The 22,937-nt window shown below is 61.3% G+C and overlaps 2 protein-coding genes across 4 annotated transcripts; one reads left to right on the top strand and one right to left on the bottom strand.

The window, feature by feature from the left end:
- Positions 1-822: 822 nt before the first annotated feature.
- On the top strand, positions 823-6,059 carry TMEM198 (transmembrane protein 198). Of its 2 annotated transcripts, none has more exons than XM_079311220.1 (5): positions 823-950; positions 2,863-3,113; positions 3,223-3,798; positions 4,032-4,222; positions 4,685-6,059. In XM_079311220.1, the coding sequence occupies exons 2-5, from the start codon at positions 2,924-2,926 to the stop codon at positions 4,829-4,831; spliced, it is 1,104 nt and encodes a 367-aa protein (XP_079167346.1). In that variant the 5' UTR covers positions 823-950; positions 2,863-2,923; the 3' UTR covers positions 4,832-6,059. The 2 variants fall into 2 exon arrangements, with proteins under 2 accessions (XP_079167346.1, XP_079167347.1); XM_079311221.1 differs by lacking the exon at positions 823-950 and adding an exon at positions 1,370-1,384.
- Positions 6,060-6,209: 150 nt separating this feature from the next.
- Positions 6,210-22,322, bottom strand: OBSL1 (obscurin like cytoskeletal adaptor 1). 2 transcript variants are annotated; one of them, XM_079311214.1, is made up of 26 exons: positions 22,002-22,322; positions 19,678-20,769; positions 18,644-18,913; positions 18,171-18,431; positions 17,536-17,841; positions 17,177-17,455; positions 16,806-17,081; positions 16,405-16,677; positions 13,748-14,020; positions 13,137-13,412; positions 12,586-12,861; positions 12,157-12,432; positions 11,792-12,067; positions 11,247-11,528; positions 10,281-10,556; positions 9,890-10,165; positions 9,527-9,793; positions 9,110-9,379; positions 8,762-9,028; positions 8,246-8,512; positions 7,803-7,915; positions 7,504-7,657; positions 7,243-7,404; positions 6,988-7,092; positions 6,611-6,877; positions 6,210-6,373 (listed from the first exon to the last, which is right to left on the bottom strand). In XM_079311214.1, the coding sequence occupies exons 2-26, from the start codon at positions 20,708-20,710 to the stop codon at positions 6,366-6,368; spliced, it is 6,789 nt and encodes a 2,262-aa protein (XP_079167340.1). In that variant the 5' UTR covers positions 20,711-20,769; positions 22,002-22,322; the 3' UTR covers positions 6,210-6,365. The 2 variants fall into 2 exon arrangements, with proteins under 2 accessions (XP_079167340.1, XP_079167341.1); XM_079311215.1 differs by having other exon boundaries at positions 13,137-13,409; positions 22,002-22,320.
- Positions 22,323-22,937: the final 615 nt, after the last annotated feature.

The raw sequence follows: 22,937 nt of genomic DNA, 5'->3' as shown, positions 1-22,937 counted from the left end.
CTCCAGCAGCCCCTTCTCAGCCCCCCGCCAGCTGCAGCTCCCGCCTTTGTCTCCCCAGTGTTGGCATGGGGCTGGGAAGGGGCTGCCAGGGGGAACGGCAGCTGCTGCCAAGAGTCTTCTGTGTGCCAGGATTTCCCGGGGGTCCCTAGGCGCTACAGCCAGGAGGTGCCAGCTCCAGAGAGCACTGCCTCTGCAGAGCACCATGTGCCCCCACCTGCTTGCCCTGCCTGTATCTCCCGTCTGCTCATGGGGGATGAGTGGGCAGCTGCTCTAGATGCCCCTGACATGTGCATTTGCCCCCTCTGGAATGCAGGCACTCCAGCCCCCATGGCCCTGGCACAGCTGCTTGCACTCTGCACTGTAAGGTCCCACCTGACACATTACCCTGCAGTTCCCACATCCACACCCCTGCATATCACTGCTCTGTCCCCCCAGAGCAGCTGCACGCCAAGCACATGGCACACATGGGCCAGTCTGGGGTCTGCGGTGCCACACTGCACACACAGCCCTGGGCTGAGTCCCCGGCACATGCCACGGCACAGGACACGGCACCCCGGTGCATACCCTGATGTACATTCCAGTGCACCCCTCAATATACACCCCACTTTAGATCCCAATATACACCTCACTTTACACCCCAATGTGCCCCCATTTTACACCCCAATGTACACCCCACTTTAATTTACATCCCACTTCACACCTCAAGGCGTACCCCAGTGCACCCCCAATTCATCCCACCTCAGCCCCGCCCCCTGCAGAGGCCCCGCCTCGGCCCCCGAGGCCCCGCCCCGGCGCGCGCTGACGGCGCGGTGACGTCAGCGGAGCTGTCCGCTCAGCACCGCGCGGCGGCCGCGCCGCCACCATGCGCGGGGTCCGCGGCCGGGAGCGCCGGGAGCGCCGGGAGCGCCGGGCGCCGCGGGGCCGCCGCCGCTGCCGCGCCGGGAGCGCAGGTGGGAGCGGGCGGAGCGGCAGAGGGGGGGCGGCACGAGGGGATCCGGCAGCCGGGTGACGCGCCGGACCCCTCGGGGGAAGGGCTGGGGCACCTGGCTCCCGATCCTCCCGTCGTCCGGCGGAGCGAGCGCGGAGCCGAGGATGGGCGTGCGGGGGGCCCGGCGGAGCGCCCCCGGGACCCCCGCCCCGAACAAAGAGAGGGGCGGAGCGGCCCCGCGCCCCGGCGGCCTTTGCGGCCGTCGCTCGGCAACGCCGCGCCCGCCCCGGCGGTCCGGGGCCCGGCAGCCCGGCGGGGGCAGCGGGGCCCGGCCGGGGGCGGCGGTGCGGGCCATGCGGGCGCCGCGGCGGGGCTGTGCCCCGGGCGCTGCCCCCGGCTCGCCGCGGCCCGCGGGGAGGGGAGGGGGTTCGGGGGGCCCGGGGCGGGCGGCAGCAGGTGGGTAAGTCCCGGCGCCAATGAGCAGGCGCTGGGCTCCCCTAGCAACAGTGCCCGCGCCAATGGGCGCCGCGAGCCGCCCGCACCGCTGCCCGCAGCCCTGCCCGCATCCCGTGCCATCCCATGGCGTCCCGTGCCATCGCGTGCCATCCCGTGCCATCCCCACACCGGTCGGCCAGCCGTGCCATGCCGCATCCCCGGTATTCCCGCCTGGCAGAGCCCTGCTCTCGCTCCACACACCATCGCCTGTCCCCACCAGGGCCAGAGCTTCTCTGCTGGGCTCTGCGGATAAAGTCCAATCCTGCTTAGCGTCCCCCCGGGGGCTCGAGCAGGGGCCCAGCGCTTGGCTGCCTGCTCCCTACCCGCCTGCTTCCTTGGGATTAGGCTCTGTGCTCGGCTTCCCCACGGGGATTTGCCCTGGCTAGTGTTGCCTTCTCCAGCCAAAGGGAGGAAGGAGGCTGTCGGCAAGGGATGAAGTGCCAGTGGAGCCCGCCTGGGCAGCAGCAAGATGCTGGGCAACAGAAAGCCATGACTGCAGCCTTTGCCCTCTTCCCAGCTCCTTCCCAGAGCGCTCTTTTTGTGAGCTGTCCTGAACTGGCCGCACAAACTTGGCACTTGGAAGGAGTGATGCTGGCCTGGGGACAATTTGTGACAATAAACCCATTCTAAACCAAATGAGCCTGTAAAGGGACTAAAGGGGGTAAAGGGGGTTAGAACTGGCTCCAGGTGGGAGCAGGCAGACGGATGCTGTAATTAGGTTTAAACTGAAGCTGGATCAGTCTTTGCAGGGGATTATGACCCCTCCGTCTGTGTAGGCACTGCAGGGGGCCGGTAACTGTTTGCTCAGCATCCCAGCACAGCCACCGCATTACGGGTGAGCCCTTGGGTTAGGGGCAGTGCCAGCTACAGCTGGTGCCCTTCCAGCCCCATGGATTCACATGGGAGGGCTGGATCTAGTGTGAAGGCCCAATTTGTTTTTACAAGGACAGTGGGAGCTGGAGCAGAGATGAAAAATAGCCAGAAATATGATTAGAGGATTGGAGAAAATGCCTTGGAGTACAAGCTTAAAGAGCTCAATCTGTTTAGCCTATAAAAATAGAAGACTGAGGGGTGACTTAATTACTGAGCATAATTACTTCACAGGCAGAAAATACCAAGTTGTGGAAGTCTCCTGTTAATCTAACAGGGGAATGGTGCAAGAGAGGCATGAGCAGGAAAATTGAAGCCACAAACAAATTATTAAGTGACACACAATTCCCAGGGTACAGACAGGCTCTCTGGGGACAGCACATCCCTTCAGCCACACATTGGGTGACAGTTTGCACCCCCACTGATGAGGCTGTTCCTCCATTCCCTCCCTTCCTACCCACGTAGTGGAGGGACTGAGCAGGATTTCTGGTGGCCGGGTGCTGAGAGGTGTGACCGCTGCCTGGCACATGCCACCAGTTCCTCCATTGTCCTTGTCTCTCTCCCACCAGGTGGGGCAGGTGCCGGGACACAGTTCTGCCGGCGAGCTATGAGGCAGGAGTGGAGATTTTGATGCCTCTCCCAGGAGTCCCCAGAGCCATGACTGCAACTGTGCAGACGCTGCGGTTCAAGCTGCTGCCGCACGAGCCAGGCCAGGAGTGGGGGCACAGCTGCCAGCAGGAAATTGAGCGTCGCTACCAGGTGGTGCCCTCAGTGGTGTGCGCTATGTGCTGCCTTTTTGGCATCATCTACTGCTTCTTTGGTGAGCCAGGCCAGCCCGACTGCTGGTGGGGCAAGTGGGAAGGAGGGCAGAGGGTGCTGGGCTGGGGGTGCTGGCCATCCACTCCCTGACTGTGGTGGTCTCTCCACAGGCTACCGCTGCTTCAAGGCTGTCATGTTCCTGACGGGGCTGATGTTCGGCTCTATCATCATCTTCATGCTGTGCTACAAGGAGAGGGTGCTGGACACACAGCTGAGCGTGGAGGCCTCAGTGGGAATTGGGTTGGGCATTGGAGTCTTGTGTGGGCTGGTCACCATGCTGGTGCGCAGCGTTGGCCTCTTCATGGTGGGGCTGCTCCTGGGGCTGCTGCTGGCGGTGGCCACGCTGGTGGTGATGGAGCAATTCTACCACCCACCAACGGTGTGGATCCCCATCGCGCTGCTCTTGGGTGTGGGGATGCTCTTTGCTGTCCTCACCCTGCAGTGGCAGCGCTTCTTCACCACCCTCTCCACCGCCGTCTTTGGCAGCGCCATCATGACCGTCACTGTCGACTACTTCATCGAGCTCTTCCTCCTGGTGCAGTACATCTATGAGCGCATCAAGGTGGCCCCTGCTCGCCCCGTGTGCTGGTACAGCTGGGTCATCCTGGGCATCTGGCCGCTCCTCACCACGCTGGGTGTCCTGGTCCAGTGGAAGGTCACAGGCGAAGGCTATTCCCATACAGAAGGTGTGTGGGGAGTGGGGCAGATGGGCATGGCACAGGGTGAGTGTAGGAGCTCGGAACCTGGGGACTGGGGTGGATGTTTCCAGCACCTGCTCCACAAGGACAGATACGAGGTTCAGGACTCAGTGGCGGCACACCACCCAAGGGAGGTCTGGTTGCACAAAGCTGGTGCTGGTTTGGCTGCGGGGGTCGTTTGGATGTGCTCCCCAGTGCTCACTGCCCGCTCTGCTCCACAGTGATCATCAGCCGGCAGCAGCGCCGCGTGCAGCTGATGCGCATCAAGCAGCGGGAAGACCGAAAGGAGAAGAAGAAGAAGCGGAGACCCCACCACCCACCACCCCACCAGCACAAAGCCCACCCGCCCGAGCCTGCTTACCGCCGCAAGCCCAACCCCGTGCGCCGCTTTGATGGGGACGTGCTTTCCCCCGTGAGTCCCGCAGCCAGGGTAGAGATCTCCCCCAGTCTCCACAGCCATTCGTTCTCCACGTGGGTGGGCTGGGGCATGGAGAGGTGCCCAGGCATCAGCTAACATCTGAGCTCTTTGAGGGATGGGACTGGACTGTCCTAAAGACTGAGCAACTCAAGGAGAGCTAAAGTGAGCCGTTACTGCCATGGAGCACTTCAGCCTTTGCAAGCAAATGAAAGCTGCTGGTCAAGAGCATTGTGGGCATAGTAGAAATAAGCAGTAGGTAGGGTGCAAAATGCCCAGGGGAGGGATAAAGCTGTGCTCCCTGCTGTGGCCAGCCAATGGAGGCCCTGTATGCTGGGGATTCCACTGGGCGATTTTTGAAGGGGGCCAGGGAGGGGCTGTGGCAGCATTCAAAGTGGGGTGGGGTAGAGTGTTCCAGGAGTAGAGCCCCCCTCACTTTCTGTTCCCCCTCTCTCACAGAGCTACATCCAGAGTTTCCGAGAGCGGCAGACAGGACCGTCGCTGAACAGCCTCATCGCCAGCTCCCATGCCGTGGTGGACCTGGACTATGACTGCAGCTCCACCGTGCCCCTCACCACGGGCTCTGGCCCTGCTGTGAGGGTATAAGCCAACCCAGTGACCTCGAGCAACACCAGCACCCCAGCCTGCTCTGACAGAACCTCTGGGACAGGCCGGACTTCGTCCTCTGCCCCAAGTGGCCACATGCAGCTTGGGGCTGCAGATGGAGAGACCCTTCTTGGAGACACTGGGACTTGTCTGAGGAAGCCCCAGCTGCCTGTGGGGCCCAAAGGTGCTGGGGAAGCCCTTTGGCAGGGACTCAGCCCAAGGACCAGAACCCATGGACGTGCAGTGCGAGTGGCTCTGCTGGGGTGGTGGGTCCCTGAGCCCCCACTGCTGTGCGTTACCTTATGGCCCGGGCACGCTCATCCTGCATCTTAACAATTCCCCATATTTGAGTCCCCCCTTTTCCCAAGAGCAGCTCCCCACTTCTGCCCCCACCCCACTGCACCCCCAGCAACTCCCCAAGTGCCTGCCCCCTATGTCCCTTCCTCAAAGAGCAGGTCCCATGGGCCTTTTCCCAGCAGGGAATCCCCTGAGCATGTGTGCCCTGTCCCATCCTGTCCCCAGGAGCAGCTCCCAGGCAGTGCTTCCCAAAACCTGCCTCCTCAGAAGATCCTCTTGCCCTAGCCACCCTCCCTACACCCCAGAGCGGCTCGCCACTCCTTTTTCCCAAGCTGGACTGGGGTGGTCCTGGGGCAGAGACTGCCACAGCCAGGTGGCTCCCAAGGTGATACTGGCAATTGTTGCCTGTCCAACAGGAGCTGCACTGGCAGGGTGCATCCCCCACAAAATGTTTTGATGGGAGACAGGACACTGGCTCCAGCCTTTGGGCAAAGGCTGGGCTGCCTCAGGGATGCGGGGACCCCTGCAGCATCAGAGACCGTCGCTATTTTGCTGGCGACTGGATTTTTATAGTGGCCGGGGGACCCTGGGGCAGGGCAGGGCAGGAGCCCCTGCCCAGAGCACTGCTGCGGGCAGAGGCTCACGCCTTGTATATATTTCTCTTGCTGTGATTTGTATTAACTTATTACGGAGTGAGCCAGGATTTCCCCACGGCCAGGCAGGCAGGATGGTGGTGAGACTGGACCGGGGAGCCCTCTGCTTTGGGAGCCCCCCCAGCCCAGCCCAGCTGGCCCCGCTGCCCCAGGAACTGCATGTTTCTGCCAGGCACCCCCTTCCCGCAGCATTGTGCTGCCATCCCCCTTTTCAGTCTCTTTTGTAAATGTGCCAAACGCTGCTGAGGCCTCGGCCACACAGTAAAGAGCCTTTCGGAGTCTGGTGTGCAAAGCCAAGGGCTGCGCAGGGGGCGGGCGTGAAGGGGGGCCCAGAGGGCCGGGCTTCCAGGGATGCTGAGCAGGATGTAGAGTGGTGCCACCACCTATTCTCTTAGCGGGACCCTGGCTTGCCTGTGTGGAAGAAGCCATGTCAGAAAAAAAGGCTGTTTATTGCAGATCCCTGAGGCTGGAGCAGGCTGGGGATGGTGTCCATGTGTCTGTCCATGCCAGGGGAGCATAACCACATCTTTCAGCAGTGGCATCCATCAGTCTGCATGCATGCCCTGAGAACTGCATCCTGGCTTCTAGCTCCCTATGGGAACAATGGGAGTCAGAGTGAGTTGGGGTATTGCCAGAGCTGGTGGGGCACCCAAAGGTGTATCCCAGACAAGGAGGAACAGATCCCTGGCCCTGTATCCAACCTGCTCCCTCCAGCCCAGCACTCAGACTCTTGCAGAAAGTGGGGGACGGGGACACGGGTTCTGGTGTCCCTTCACTGCAAGGCACAGCAGCACAGCTGCCAGTGCTGCCCCTCTAGGTGCCCACTCACCCTCCACAAGGAGCCGGGCGGTGGAGCGGTCGTCGAAGGCATCGCAGGTGTATGAGTCCTCGTCCTCAGGGCCCACGCGGTGAATGATGAGTGTGCGGTAGCAGTCCAGATTGCAGATCTCATACTTGTCACCAGCAAAGATCTCAGTGTCCCCACGGAGCCAGCGCACCCGGCCCCGGGCGTGGGACACGGTGCACTCCAGCGTCGCCTTGTGCCTCGCCAGCACCGTCTTGTCCCGCAGTGGCTTCACAATCCGGATTGGCAGTGCTGATAGGTGGGGGCAAGGTAACAGCATCATGGGGTGAGCGGGGCACCACAAGCTGACCTGTACACCCCAGCCCTACTGCTGGAGCCCAGCCAGACTGTGGCACTGGTACCTTCCACCTGCAGACTGGCCTCCGAGGTGACTGTCCTGGCTGAGAAGCGGACGAGTCCCTTGTCCTCAGGGCGCACACCACAGAACAGCAGGAAGTGCCGGGTCCCTGGGGAGGGAGGAGCTGGCTCAAGGTGACAGCAAGGCACACCCAGAGTAAGCAGGGGGCAGGGACCCTTCTTTGTTTACACAAACTCCCGTGGCTTGAATTTGCCCTTTCCCAGCCCCAAACCAGGTGTGGAACCACCTGCACCCCCACCTTCTTGCCGTATCTTCACTGTGCTGGAGACCTTGATTTTCTCCCCGTCCCGAAACCACTCGCCCTTCACATCCGCATGTGACACCTCGCAGGTGAAGACTGCGTTGTCACCCTCCCGCATCTGGACGTCCTGCAGCTCCTGCACAATGTGGACCTGGCGCTCTGCAGATAATGGACAGGGTGACAGGACAGCCAAGAATGAGGGGAGCAGGCAGTGTAGGGTTTGGGATGTGCCCACTGCTGGGAGCTGGGTGACCGTACCCTGGACGTGCAGCGTGGCAGAGGCCTGGCAGTCGCCTGCATCGCAGGTGTAGCTGCCAGTGTCGCTCAGCTCGCTGTGGCTCAGCTGCAGGATGCGGCGCCGTCCCGCTGAGTAGATGCGGCAGTTGGGCCCTGGCCGCAGCTCCTGTCCGTCCTGCACGGAGGCAAATGGAAGCCCCCCCCTGCTTTGGCTCCTCTGCTCTGTCTGCAGCCCTGGCAGGCACGGCAGAGGCCAGGGGACAAAGCAAGGAGGAAAACATGGCCAGGTGCTGCTGGAGGGGATTAGGGTGAACCCTCACCTTGAGCCATTTCACCTCTGCATTTGGGCGAGACAGCTCACATTCAAAGCTGGCAACCCCTGTCTCTGGGACCCCCAGGTCTCGTGGGACCCTCACCATAGTGACTGGAGGCTCTGAAGAGGCAGGACACAGGACAAGAGGCTTGGTAGAACAAAGGCATGGATTTGGAACTGCAGGGAAGAGTAGCTCTGAATGGGGCATTTTAGCATGGAATAAGAGTGGCACTACCCATGGGCAAACACTCGTCAGTGGTGTTCCAGCTGCCTCTGGACCCAGACCCTGGATGGGTGTCCCCAGTGCTCAGCACACTGCCACCGCAGTCCAGGACAGGGGGACACGTGCCCAGGGTGGCCCAGCTCAGCCTTGGTGTCTCCCAGTATGGAACAGCTGCAGGTCAGACAGCACCAGTGCCACGCACCCCCCAGCCTGCCCAGGGACCATACCCCGCACACGCAGGTGGGCGCTGCAGCGCAGAGTGTCAGCAGTGAAGGTGACAGTGCCCGAGTCTTCCAGTGCAAGCCTCTCCAGTGTCAGGCTGTGCCCGCAGCCCGTGGCACTGATCCGGCACGTACTGTTGGGCTTCACCCGGATGCCGTCCCGTGTCCAGACCCCAGCCACGCCAGGGTGAGACAGTTCCAGGTGAAAGGTGGCTGTCTCCTTCTCAAAGGTCTCCACATCTGCCAGTGGTGTCCGGATCGACACCTTCCGGGCTGTAAGGGACCCATGACTGTGAGTAGGTGTCTGTCCACCACAGAGCCCCTGAATTCCCAGTCTGTGCTTGCTGGAGTGATTGTTTAAATCCAGCTGTTTGCACCAGACTCCCACCCCTGCCCATGCACTCTGACCACCTCTTCCAGCCCAGTACCAGCTTTGCCCACATGCTCCCATTGCAGCAGTTGGGTGCCCTCCCTGTACCCATGCCCGTTTCCTTCCATCCCCATCCCCATCCCGGTACTCACGTTCCACGTGGAGCTTGGCCTGCGTGCGGTCGTGCAGGCTCTCGCAGCGGTAGGTGCCGCGGTCAGCAGGGCCGAGGCAGCAGATGGTGAGGGTGCGCCGGCACCCGGACTCCCGCAGCTGGTACTTGCTGCTCGGCTGAAGGAGGATGCCCTGCTTCAGCCACTGCACCTCGGCAGCCTCGTGGCTCACCTCCACCTCCAGGCACACGTCCCCCTGCTCCTCTGCCACCACATCCTGCAGCTTCCGCACGAACAGCACCTGCGCCTCTGCATGGCCCGTGTGCTGGGTCAGCAGCTGGCCCCAGGGCTGTGCCTTGGACTGAGCCCCAGCTTTCTCCATCCCCTCACCTTGTACACTCAGTCGAGCTGTGCTCACCAGCCCCTCGGCATTGGCTGTCACAGTGCCTGCATCACCTGTCTGGCACTGCCGGAGGGTGAGGCTGTGGCACAGGCCACTCCTTGTCACCAGCAGACGCTCACTGGGGACCACGGTCTGGCCATTCAGCTGCCATGTCACAGCTACATCTTCGGGGGACACGAGGCACTTGAAGGTGGCATCCTCCCCCTCCAGCACCGTGAGGCTCTGCAGCTCCATGATGATCTCCACCACCCTGGGGACTACAGCCAGGTTGTCAGGGCATAGCATGAGAGACTCCCTGTCATGTAGAGATGCTGAGCATTCCTGCAATCCTGCCATCACTGTGCCAGCATCCCACCACCCCATGGAATAGGAGTCCCCGAGTGGCGGGGAAGCCTCGTGCTCACCCTGCACCGTCAGCGTTGCCAAGGTCTGGTCGTCATTGGACTCGCAGCAGTACTCGCCGGCATCCCCGGGCTCCACACGGCTCAACACCAGCGACCGCTCCCGTCCGTGTGCCGTCATCTGCCGGCGGGGGCCGGGCGCCAGCACCCGCCCGTCCTTCCGCCACACCACATCGCCCCGCGCCTTGCACAGCTCGCACCACAGCACCACCCGCTCGCCCTGCCGCGCTCGCACGTCTGACAGCCCACGCAGGAACTTCACCCGCAGCTCTGCACATATCAGATATCCCCCACATCACATATCCCCCGTATCAGCACCCGCTGCAGGGGGATCCCCGGGCACCCCCACTGGCCTTCGCCGCCCACCTCGGACGCTCACGTCGAACTGCATCTGGTCGTGGGGTGAGATGCAGGTGTAGGTGCCTGCGTCCTCCATGGCCACGTTGTGGATGATGAGGCTGTGCACTCGGCCATCCCGCCGCAGCTCGCAGCGCTCGCTGGCCACCGCCGCCTGCTGCGGGCCCAGCCAGGTGACATCCGAGCGCTCGGTGGAGGTGATGGCAGAGAGCACGGCACTGCCTCCCTCCAGCACCAGCAGCTTCTCCTGCTCCTCTCGTTTGTTCACGAACAGCACGGGTGCCTCTGCCAGAGGAGCACTGCGCTCAGCTGTGGCACCAGCATGTGATGGAGGTGCAGAGCATCCCAGCGTGAGGCAGGATGAGACTCTGGTGTGGGCGAGGGACGCCTCCAGACTCACCTTTCACACGTAGTGTGAAATGCACCTCATCATCACCGGCGTCGCAGAGGAAGATGCCACCATCACCCAGCTCTGCTTGCTTGATGGTGAGGCTGCGTGTGGGACCCTCGCTGCACACCAGCAGCCGCCCACCTGAGCACAGCGTCTGTCCATCCTTCTGCCACTGCACTGCCGCTGTCTCTGGGGACAGCCGAGCCACCAGTGTCACACTGTCCCCCTCCTGCACCTCCAGCGGGCTCTGCGCCTCCTCCTTGTTGACAATGCACACAGGCCGGGCTGGGGGGAGCAAGGGGACAAGGCAGGGCTCAAGATTGTCCCCACAGTGTCAGGCAGGGCAGGGATAGGACTGTTGCAAGTGGAGAGGTGATCCCTCAATGAGTCACCGTGGGGCAGAAGGGCTGTGGGGCTGGCTGGGGGTCATGGTGGGACCAGACAGGAGTCCCAGAGGGGCAGGCATGCAGGCTTCAGGGGTCTGCAGCTCAAGGTTCACTCAGGGAAAGGATGGCAGCAGAGCCCATCACTCCCTGTACAGGCAACTCAGCTGCCATCTTGAGACCATTAATTTCATTGTACCCCCCCATCCAGAACACCTTGCTGGGGAGCCAGGCCACCCGCCTGCAACAGGCCCCCTCCCACCCTGCACAGCCCTCCATCTCCAGATGATAAGGGTCCAGGCTGAGCTCAGCCTTTGGCAGCCAAAGCAGGAGGAGCGGCGCCTGGGAGCCAGCCAAGGCTAAATTTAAACAGCCCCTGGCTGGGGGAGGCAGCAGGGACATGTCTCGCCACAACTCTGACATGTCTCTTTTTAACCAATGGCTCCTGTAAGGTTGGGGACAGGTCTCCCACCCTTCCCTGCAATGCTGCCACCCTGCGTCAGCAGGGTCACAGAGGTTTCCCCTCCCCTTGTCCAGGTCTGTGGCATGATCCCATCGTTCTGGGGATCCCTGGGGTTCTGAGCCAGCTCACCTGACACCTCCACGTTTGTCACCATGCGGTCGCTGGCAGCGTCACAGATGTAGCACCCTGTGTCACTGGGCTGTGCCCCATTGATGGTGAGCTGTCGCAGCACCCCACGAGCCTCAACCTGCACCCGTTCACCCGGCTGCACCTCCTGGCCATTCCGGAGCCAGCGCACCATGGCGTCGGGCCGCGAGAGCTCACAAGCCAGCACCAGGTCTTCCCCAGCCACCAGGCAGCGATGTACCACACTGCCTGTGCTGCCCACGATGGTCACCGGTGGCTCTGGGACTGGAGAGATGGGCTGTCACCACAAAAGCATCCTGTGCTGGGCATCTCAATGGCCTGACCCTGTCCACACTCCTCGGGCTGCAGCTGAGCAGCACAGGGGTTTCCATAGGAACACCATACAGGTGCAGCCCACTCCCCATGTGCCCCCCATGAGTCTCCCTGTGCTCACTGCCACCCAGCCCAGCCTCACACCAACTTGGCAGCAGCCACAGACGCACCTCAGTCCTCTCCCCTGGCCATCCCCACCAGGACCTCCTGCTGACCTTCTACAGTGATGAAGAAGACGATACTGTCATCACCGGTGTCACAAAGATACTCCCCAGCATCCTTGCCCGTGGCTCCCAGGATCATGAGGGATCGGCGCACCCCGTCCTCCTCCAGCCGCACACGTCCTGTGTCCTGCAGCTTCTCCCCGTCCTTGTACCACTTCACCTCCCCATGGGTGTGCGAAAGGTGCACCTCTAGCACCAGGTCCTCCATGGCCTGGCAGCGCCGGTGCGTGGGCAGAACATCCTTCTCTAGGATCCTGACCAGCGGATCTGCAGCATCCAGTACCAACACAGCTGAGGTCTGTGGGATTTGTGCACCCAGCACTTCACACCAGGCTCTTCCCTAGCCTCATGCTCACCCAACACTTGGATGGTGAAAGTCACTGTGTCATTGGTGGTGTCACAGGTGTATTTTCCAGAGTGCTCTGCTTGGGCAGCGGGGATGAGCAGCCGGCGATGGACACCCTCCTCCTCCAGAACCAGGCTGCCCCTAGCCTCGAGCCTGACACCCTCCTTTGCCCAGCACACGGGTGCATCTGCGCGGGACAGCTCACAGCACAGTGTCACCGTCTCCCCCGGGGACACCGTCATGACAGGGACAGGTCTGCAGGGCTGCAGGATCCTCACCGGAGGCTCTGCAGGTATGGCATGTCTGTGATACAAAGCAGTGCAGGGACAACGCAGCCCTGGGCACTCCTCTGCCACCAGCCCCAGGTGAGCACCTGTGCTGGGTGGCCCAGTGGGTGGCATCCACTGATGGCCAGAACCACATCAGCACCTCCACTGACCTGACACCTTGACATCAAAGGAGACGGCCTCATCCTTGGTCTCGCAGATGTACTCGCCTGCATCCTCTGCACTGCTCTTGGGGATGAAGAGACAGCGCCAGGCCCCCTCCACCAGCAGCAGCAGGTTATCAGTCTCATCCACCTCCAAGCCATCCTTGAACCAGTGCACCGGAGCATCCGGCACAGAGAGCTCGCACCGCAGTTCCACACACCCTGGTGCCTGAACCAGCAGCTCCAGTGAGCGCTGTGGAGGCTGCAGGATCCTCACTGGTGGCTCTGTGGGGGAAGGGTGTGAGACTTGCTCACAGATCTGCTCACAGCTCTGCTGTGTCTATTTACTGCCAACTATGTCCCTGTTCCCGTGGGGCTATATGGAAGCTACATCCTCTCACCCCAGCGCAAAGAGGTCAGAGCTGCTCAGGGGCAGGGGCAGCAGGCACAGAGATACAACAGCACACCCTCCTCCACAATGCTGAGGGCAGGGAGCAGGGCTGGGGACCCCAGAGCACAGGGTTGGGGCAGTGCTGCCCTTTCCAGGTGGTGCCACCAACCTGCCACCAAGATGGAGTAGGAGACAGATGCATCTCTGGCGTTGCAGACAAACTCCCCTGTGTCCTGCATCTGGGCACAGGGCAGCACCAGCCGGTACTGCAGGCCTTCCTGCTCCAGCACCAGGGTCTCGCCCACCTCCACTTCTTCACCATCCTTGTACCAGCACACTGGGGACACTGGGCAGGACAGCTGGCACCACAGCTCCACACGCTGCCCAACCATGTAGGAGTGAGGGGCCTCCTTGTTGGAACTGACAATCCTCACTGGTACCTCTGCTGGGAACATGCCAGTCCTCAGCTGTGGTGCTGGGTGAGTCCCATGTGAGGACAGGAATCCCCTGGGCAGCTCGCTGCTCATGGTCACCCTGAAGCTAGCAGCATTGCCCCCACTATGGCACGTGGGGTGTAGGGGGTAACTGTGACACAGGGCTCTGGGAGGAGACAGACCAGCTTGTATGCTCCTGCCCACGTCCCCTTCCAACCCAGGGGCATGGGCAAGGAACTGCTCACAAGGAGCTGAGAGGCAGCCAAGGTGCTGAAGCCACAGTGTGAGCAATGAACTGGGGCAGAGGGAGAAGGGGAGGAGGGATGTACGTGTCTGTTACACCCACCTGCCACGGTGACTGTGTAGAAGACAGAGTCCCCACCGGCGTCGCAGACGAATTCCCCTGTGTCCTGTGGCCGGGCGCAGGGCAGCACCAGCCGGCACTGCAGCCCCTCCTGCTCCAGCAGCAGGCTCTCACCTGCCTCCACCTCCTCCCCATCCTTGTACCAGTGCACTGGGGCTGCCAGGCGGGACAGCTGGCACCACAGCTCCACACGTTGTCCAGCCACATAGGCGTGGGAGTCCCCCTCGTTGGAGCTGACGATCCTCACTGGCTCCTCTGTCATGGAGAGACATGGGCTCAGCCAGGACATAGAGACCAGAGCCAGTGATGTGGCAGTCGCAGCCCTGTGTGGAACGATGGCTTCACTGCTTGCTGGCTTTAAGGCTGGAATGCACCACATCATCAACATCCTACATAGCACAAGCTTCTGGACCATTGTGCCTGGCTCTCCCTCTTCTCCTCACACATTACAACCCAGAGGAGCACTGGGCTTTGAACTGGCTGTACATTGCTGCCCTTGCTCCCATGGTGCCTGTCCTGCTTTGCCCTATGGTAGAGTTGAAGGCTGTGGAGGGAGGATACATATAGGCAAGTCCCAGCACTGATAAACACTCTGTGGTGCCAGCACCATCCCCTGCAGTTGCTCTTCCAGACGGTGCCCTCCCCTCTGCCTATGTCCCCATATCAGAGGCCACCAGGTGCCAGCCAGTGCTTCTGTCATGGTTCAGCCTTGGTATTTGTTTCTACTGTGGCACAGGCATGTGGTTTTCTTGCAGCCAGCAGCCTCATCCCTCCAGCTCACCAGGACCCAGGTCCCAATTCCAGATTGCAGTCATCACTAAAATTTGCTACATAATATGTGTACCACTGCTCACATTGCCCCTCTTAATTGAGTCAGAGCTTTAAAAACAGAGGGGCTACCAGTACAAATTTTAGGTGACCAGCCCTCCTCTCTCCTAGGAGAAGTCCAGTATGTCACAACCAGCATTGGCTACCTGGCCATGCACATTGCAACCAGCCACAGCTGACCTGGACTCTGCCATGGGTGCTCATCAAGCTGATGCAGGCACAAGGCACAGCCAGCTCTGGGGCACAATGGTAGATGAGCAGCAAGCTGCCCTTCTCACAGCCTCAGCTGCTCCATGCTGGGCATGGAAGCTTCCCAGACAGTTCCCAGCTGTGATGCCCAGGCCAGCAGCTCAGCGCTGCCCCGCAGGTGCGGCGCCAGTGTGCAGCGATTAACCTGCTGCACGCTGAGCCTGCATCCGCCCGCTCCCTCAGCAAACCGCAGGCGGCCGCCTCTCTCCCTGGACCTGCTAAAAGCAATCACATTGCTGAAGTGCAGCTGGGGGTGTTGAGCAGCACTGAAGTGAGTGGATAATGTGCCAGCCCTCAATGGACAGCATCGCTCTGGCCTCAGCCTCTCACTAGTTCTGAGGGAGCTCCAGTGCTCAACAGCTGCTGGAAAACTGAGAGATGTGTGGGGACGGCCAAGCTTGAGGCAGGCAGGCTCCATGCCACAACAGCCCTATGGGGGATAGCTGAGATGCCTCGGGGAAGCCCAAGTGTGCCACAGCAGTGCTTGACTGCAGCAGCCAGCCTGGCACTAGTGCCAGAGAGGCGTCAGCCTGTGCCTCCAGGCACCCGCTCCCAGCCCTGCTGGTGACATTGATGTCCAAATCCAGACTGAACCAAGACAGCCTCCCTAAGACCCTTCTGTCAAAGTGATGCAAAGCTGCTCAGCCAAAGGGCTGAGCTTCAGCAGATGGTGTTCCCTCTCCTGTCCTAGGGAAGCAGAGCTCCCCATGCCCCACACTCACACACAGCACCCGGCTCCTGCTTCTGACCAGAGCCCATGCTGCCTGTCCTTCTCACTGGCAATTTTGCCTTTATCTCACTAAAACCCCTCCCTTCCTCACCCTCCCAACAGTCACCGCTCCACCGACTCTTCAGTATCTCTTATCACTCATGCTATCTCCACTCCTACATCCTTAGCCATCGACTTTGGCCCTTTGCCATGTGTTAACACCACAGTGAGGCTTTACCACTGCGGTCACACCACCTTTCAAGGGCTTTACCTCTGCCCTTGGTTGCCTTCCTGTGGTTGAGGGATGTGGATTTTGGGGCCAGCAAGGGGAAGTCTTTCACTTGCTTTCAACTTTCATTATCCTCTGCCAGCCTGCAACGCTAACAACCGCTCCACAGCTGGGGCAGCCGCCACAGGATGCCGAGCCCTGCTCCCACCTAGCAAACACCACCCAGCCACCAGTCTCCAGGCAACTGCTAATTTTCAGGTCAGTAATTAACACTGTCCATCAGAGCAATGACCAACCATGAGTCACCCCATGCCAGGTGCCGGTCCCACTTGTAGGAGGGCTTGGTTACTAGCCATGGCAGAGGTCAGGCAAACACCTTGGTGTTCAGGTGTGGGTGCTCTTGTGTCTTCAAGTGTTTTGGACAGGCAGAGTGAGCTGTTCCCTCTGGCAGCTGGTCTGAGTGCCACAAGGACCCCAACCAAACAACCAACCAAACTGCTGATGAGTGCCTGGCAAGAGCATGTCTGACAAGTGTCCCACCACAGCAAGCGACAGCAATGCTGACACCCTGCACCAGCAAAGAAAGCCCCTGAGACCCTAGCAGCCTTCCTGCATCACACTCACCTGCCACAGTGACGGTGTAGAAGGCAGAGTCTCCACCAGCATCACAGACAAACTCCCCTGTGTCCTGTGTCTGAGCGCAGGGCAGCACCAGCTTGCACCGGGACCCCTCCTGCTCCAGCATCAGGCTCTCTCCCACTTCCACCTCCTCTCCATCCTTGTACCAGCGCACTGGAGCTGCTGGGCGGGACAGCTGGCACCACAGCTCCACACGCTGCCTGGCCAGGTAGGTGTGGGAGGCTTCCTCGTTGGAGCTGACGATCCTCACCGGCTCCTCTGCCAGGGATAACGTGGGTCTCAGCATGACTGGCTGCAGCTTTCGGCCACACGATGGGGACAAGAAGCAGGGCAGGAGCACTGTCAGGAGGTAGGGGCCAGGCTCCCACACACAGTCCCCAGCTCACCGGTCACGGTCACCACAAAGTTCACGGCGTCATCCCCAGCGTCACAGGTGTACACACCGGTGTCTGAGGGACACGCTGAGCGGAGCAGCAGCCTCCGCACGCAGCCTTCTGCCTGCACTGCGATAATGCCATCCAGGGGCACAGCTTTGCCATCCTTCAGCCAGCAGACAGGGGCATCCGGGGTGGACACCTGGCATTCCAGCAGCACAGGCATCCCTGCTGCCACTTTCCGGAGCCGGTCACCCTCAGACACTGGGGCAATGTGGACCTGTGGGGCTGAGAGACATTGAGGAGCGGTGAGAAGCATCCTCCAGCATGACAGCCCCTGCTGCTGGGGGTCTGGGAGGATCCCAGGGTGAGTTCCTGATCACCTTGTACATGCAGGGTAGCTGAGTCCTGCACACCACCAGACACGAAGGTGACCTGGGCCCCGCTGTCAGCCAGTCGTGCTCCCCGGATCAGCAGCGAGTGCTCCATCCCACGGCGCTGTACGCTGCACCGGCCGCCTGCATCCTCCTCCTCACCCAGCCTGGCACCGTTGAGGAACCAGGATCCATGCACCACGGCTGACAGCTCCAGGGAGAACTGTGCATCCTCACCATCCCTCACCCATGTGTCCTGCAGACCCCTCTCCAGACGAGCTGCTGGGGCTGGAGCAGAGTCGGACTGAGCCCCAGCAGCACCCCCAGCACACTGTGCCACGACACCCCAGTTTTGCCTGTCTCCTCACCAAGGTGCACAGATCCAGGGAACGGCACAGGAATGCTCCTGCCGTGCTTGTTGGTGGCAGAGATGCGGAAGCAGTAGTCGGCCTCGCGAGGCACGCTATCACCCAGCACCCGCACGCAGCTGGGCAGGTCGGTGGCCAGGCACTGCACCCACTCCCCTCCCGCTGCCTCCCGGCGCTCCAGCACGTAGTGGCTGGCGGGGCGGAGGTGGGCGTCAGGCGCAGGACACCAAGTCAGCAGAGCCGTGTTGCTCTCCACCACGCTCATCTCAGCTGCCACTGGTGCACTCGGAGGGTCGTGCTTCACACCTGCAAGTCACAGCCCAGGTTGCCTGCTTGAGGGAGGCAGCGAGGCTCTGGGCGGGGGGGTGGGTGGCAGAAGGGCTGAGTGGGGATACACAGCCCGTTTGTTTGGGGATTCTCTCTCTGATAGAGAGGATCCCGTGTAGCATGCTGCTGGCTACAGTGTTTTGCGAGTGCCTGTGAGGCTGTGATCCTGCTCAAAGCCCCCTTCCCAGAAAACACATCACAGCATCACACTCCCAGCATATTGCGTGCCTATTCCATCTCCCCTTCTGTATCACTCCCATGAAGAAGCAGGAGAGAGGACACGGGACCCCTTCAAGCCTGGAGCTTACACTTGACTCGGAGCTGGGAGGATGTCTGCGACTCGCCGACAGTGAAGGAGATGATGCCCGCGTCCTGGCGGGTGACGTGCACCAGCACCAGGAGATGTGTCCTGCCGAAGCTCTTCAGCACAGTACGGGGTGACTCCCGCAGCTGTACCCCATCCCTGCTCCAACAGCTCCCCTCTACCACATCCCGTGTCTCCACACAGAAAACTGCATTCTCCCCCTCCATCACATCCAGCTTCCGTGGCAGCCGCTTCACAATCACCCCTATGGGAAGAGATATATGAGGACAAGCAAGGAATGCTGGGGAACAGGGTGGACTCTTTGAGGTGGGCGAGGAGGAGGAGGAGGTTGAGGAGGGGCAGCAGCAGGCACCAGCCAAATGGAGGGAAGGTAAATGCAGGGGGCAGTGAGGAGGGCACAGAGGGCAAGGAGGGGAATAGGAAGGCAAATCTGTGCCATCAGAGACCTGACCCCACCTCGGACAGAGACCTCGGCGATGCTGCGCCCTTTGTCCTTCATCTGGCAGAGGTAGATGCCATCGTCATCGGTGCGCGCATCGCGGATGGTCAGGCGCCGCACCAGCCCTTGCTCCTCCATCACGTACTTGTTACTGGGCTGCAGCTCCCTGTCCTCCAGGTACCAGGAGGTGGGGATGGTTTCCAATGGCACCTGGCATTCCAACACTGCATCTTCCCGCTCTGCTACTTCCACGTCTGCCAGCTGCACCTGGAACCGCAGCCGGTGCTCTGCCACAGGAGGAGACAGGAGCTTAGGGCGTGTGGGGTACAGCACCCACTGTCAGCCCTTGGCTCAAGGGGTTCCCAACTCACTAAGAGCACCAAACCCTTGGCCCTTCTTTGACCTCTCCATTGGCTTGTGTGAGACAGACACTGCCTTGGCAAGCACATTCCTCAGAGCAGGGAGAATCAGGGCCAGGGTGGGAAAACACAGTGATGCCCCCAGTATCTCAGCAGAGAGTTTTAGGGGATGCAGGAGCATGAAAGCCAGCATGCTGCAGCAGGCATCTCAGTGGAAGGGAGCAGTACAGTGTAGTCAGGGGCTCCACCAATTACTGGGTAACCCCAGCCACGGGCTGTCCCCAGCTGGCTGGATGGCTTGGGGGGAATTGGGCTCCTGCCAGTCCAGACTGTTGGAGCCATGCCCTGCAGGGCTGCCTGCCAAAATCACTCAGCACTTCCAGGGGAATTTGTCACCAAGGCACTGTCCCCTTTCCCTGTTTGTGACTGGACATCCGGAGCTATCCGAAGAAGCCACCCTCTGTTTGCAAGGAGAGAGAGACATGAAGCAGGACACAGCTCCTGGAGGAACCCAGCACCCCCTGCTTCCAGCCCACAGCTCTGTCCTGAGGAGCCTGGGGTGACCTTGGCTGCACAGGGCAGGAAGGAGCCCAGAGATGCTGTGCTCCCACACAGACACACCCCTGACAGACAAAATTCCTTGAGCTCCCCAGAGCCCGGCCATGTCTGACATTCCTTGGACATGTTCCTACCTTTCACCTGGAGCTGCACTGCACTGAGGGTCTGGCCAGCGGTGTTGGAAGCAGTGCACACGTACAGCCCCTGGTCCTGGGGTTTGCAGTACAGCACCTTGAGGATGAAGTAGCCCTCCCGGTCCTCGTAGATGAGATGCCTGCGGCCAGGGGCGAGGGGCTCACCATCTTTCTGCCAGATAATCTCTGGCTTGGGCTTGCCAGTAACGTAGCAGCGAAACTTGGCGTGCTTCCCTGCGCTCACGGCAAATGCCTTGGCCCCCGGCACCCTGGCCGGCACCACGCCGTTGGGCACCCAGGTCTCTGGTCCCGCTCGCCGTCCCGCCGCGTGCCGCCGCCACCGCTCCGCCAGGACCGCGGCACCATCAGCGGGGGAGCCATTGGGGAGCCCGTCCCGCAGCGCCTGGGGCTCCACCAGGAGCACGGCAGCAGCCAGAGCCTCCTGGGAGCCACTGCGAGCCCGGCAGACGTACACTCCCCCGTCCTGGGGCCGGGCACCGAACAACTTCAGGAAGTGCCAGTCCTCTGGTTTCTGCCCCACTGCAAAGTGGCTGCTCTCAAAGAGGTCGGAGAGCTTGTGCCCGTCCTTCTCCCACTCCAGCACCGGGCAGGGCTGCCCAGACACCCTGCAGGTGAACATCACGTCCTCCCCCCGGCACACCCGCATGGACGAGGGGGCGATGAGGAAGGCAGGCGCCACGCTGCCTGAGCATCCTTCCTCCTCTCGGGGCTTCGCTGGCTCCACCCTGAGCGCGGTGGCAGCATAAGTCTCGCCAACACTATTCTTGGCCCTGCAGACGTAGAGTCCGCTGTCCTTGGGGGTGGCACAGGACACCAGCAGGCTGTACAGGTCCCCTTTGGACTCCATATGGAAACGGCCTGAGGGCTCGATGGTATTCTTGTCCTTTTCCCAGAGGATGCTTGGCTGGGGATCACCCATGATCTGGCAGCTCAGGACCACATTGGTGCCACTTTGGACAGTGAAGGCGCGTGGATAGGCCAGGAACCTGGGGGCTCCCCCAAACCCCTCCATCACCAGCTCCCCAGGGTCACAGCAGGCAGCTGGTTGGAGCAGCAGAAGGAAACATCAGCCTGGGGGAGATGTACAGACAGACTAGAGTGGGGGCTCAGGCTTCATCAAAGAGATGGGCCAGTGTGAAGACCCCAACCAGGAGGGACCCTGGAGCAAAATCCCCAGCATGGATCTCCTGCTTCAGAGGCATCACCCTCATATGGAGCAGCACAATCCCATGGGATTTGCCCCTGTGTCACTCAAATAATCCGTTTCCCAGCCCAAAGCAATAGGAGAGGTGACAGAAGATGACTCTCTGCACCCCGGGGGGCTGAGACACTTGCAGCCTATCCCAGGTTGTAGAGGGGACTCCAGTTCCAGAGGTGGGGGACCCCTGCCTCCACAGGGAGCATGGGAAGCTGCTTGCTGGGTGCTAGGGCTGGGGGACAGCGGAGGCAAAAGGGCCCCCGCCCGCCCCTTCCCCACCCGCCGGGCATTCACATTCCTGCAGTATCGGGTGGTGGCAGAGCCGCATTCCTGCAGCATCTGGGCCGGCTCAGCGGGCAGGTGCTGACACGGGGCTGTCAGGGGCGCGAGGCCCGGGCTCGACCCAAAATGGGATTTCCTCCCAAACTCGGGTGGGCAGGGGACCCCTGTGCCGGGCGGCTGCCCAACAGGGCCGTGCCCTGGGGCAAAGTGGGGCTCTGGGAAAGGGATCCCCCTTTCCAGAGAGCAGTCCCACAGGCAGGTTCCTACCCTTGTGCAGTCAAAACCCCAACTGGAAATCATCAGCCTCAGGGGCAAAATGAAAGCCGGGGACGTGTGTCCTGCTTTTGGAGGACACTGCCTCCATCCCCGGCTTTGTGGGTAACCGTGCCCACCATCGGGGCAGGAGTGGGGCAGGGTGCTCTGTGTTTCCCCCCGGTGAGTGCACCCCAGCCTCTATCTGCACCATGGCTGGGACTGGGGCAGGGTCGTCTCTGACTTGCTCAGGCAGGGGGAGGGGAAACAAAAATACTTCTTGAATGAGCCAAAGGGTAGGAGAGGGCTGGTTCCCAAGGAGCGACAGGGACAGCAGCTCTTTGGGAGCTTCTCCTGCCAGAGCCCTACCCCTGGGACAGTGCACCCATTCAGAGCCATCTCCTCATCCACACACGCCCCTGACCCTTGGGCCACCCCACAGCAGCTCCTTTGGACACAAACGGACGGCTCTGATGGCTTGGCCGCACCATGGCACACTTCAACCACTCCCTTCCCCAGCCACCGTGCCCCAGGCAGCCCCCCAGCCCCGTCCCCTGCCCCACTCTTGTACCTCACTCTGCCACCTCTCCCCTGTGTCTCTCGGTGCCGGCACCCAGCTCCTGCTGCTTCCCCCAGCTCTCCTCCTGGGTGTCAGTGCGCAGGGACCAAATGTTACAAATGCCTGCAGCTGCTGTCCCCAAAAATACCCTCTGATGACACGCGGGGTTGATAAGAGTGAGCCTGCTCCATTCAGCGCCTCGCCGAGGCTGGGCTGGCCTACCTATGTATAGCAGCCCAGCAGGAGCCACCCCGGAGAGCTGGGGTGCTGCAGGCTGGCTGTGCCTCTGTGCTGGCTCAGCAGCAGCGAGACACAGCGTGCCCTGTGGAGAGCAGGGGGTGCAGGATGCAGGGTGCAGGGTGTGTGGTACACTGAGCTGGACACCAGACTGCAGAGAGACAGGACGTGTCACACAGGATATGCTGCATGGGGAGGGGATGTACTGCACTGGATGCTGCATGAGATGCCAGGCTGTATTGGATGAGATGTGCAGGGCACTGAGCTGCCAGAGGCACAGGCTGCCTGCCCTCCACAGGGCAGGCAGAGTTAATGGATAGGGAACACTTGGCACTGTCCTCTCAGGCAGTGAGAGGAAGGGCACTGGGTCTCCTTACAGCCTATGCCTTTCCTGCAACTCCCAGCCTGTGAGCCAGCTCATGCCCAGACAACCTGAACAGCAACCCAGAATCCTTCCCTGGACCTGCTGCAGGGTTTCCAGCTGGCCTGGCTCTGTCTCATCTGTTCGTCTCCCCCTGAAGCTGGGCCAGCCTTCCCCCACTCCTCAGCCTGCCCTTTCCAGGGCCCCATCCTCACATTTTGGCTGCCCAGGGGACTGCCACCTGCAAAGTGCCTCCCCCATGCCAGAGCCTCACAGGGCTCTTATCTCCACCGGGTCCTTGCCCAGATTTCCCTGCTGTGCACAACTGCTGTCACTTCCCACTAGCTCCC

This window comes from Erithacus rubecula (genome assembly GCF_903797595.1).
Source record: "Erithacus rubecula genome assembly, chromosome: 8".
NCBI classification, from domain to species: domain Eukaryota; kingdom Metazoa; phylum Chordata; class Aves; order Passeriformes; family Muscicapidae; genus Erithacus; species Erithacus rubecula.
The sequence above is the reverse complement of the archived record's forward strand: the minus strand, read 5'-3'. Positions and strand labels throughout refer to the sequence as shown.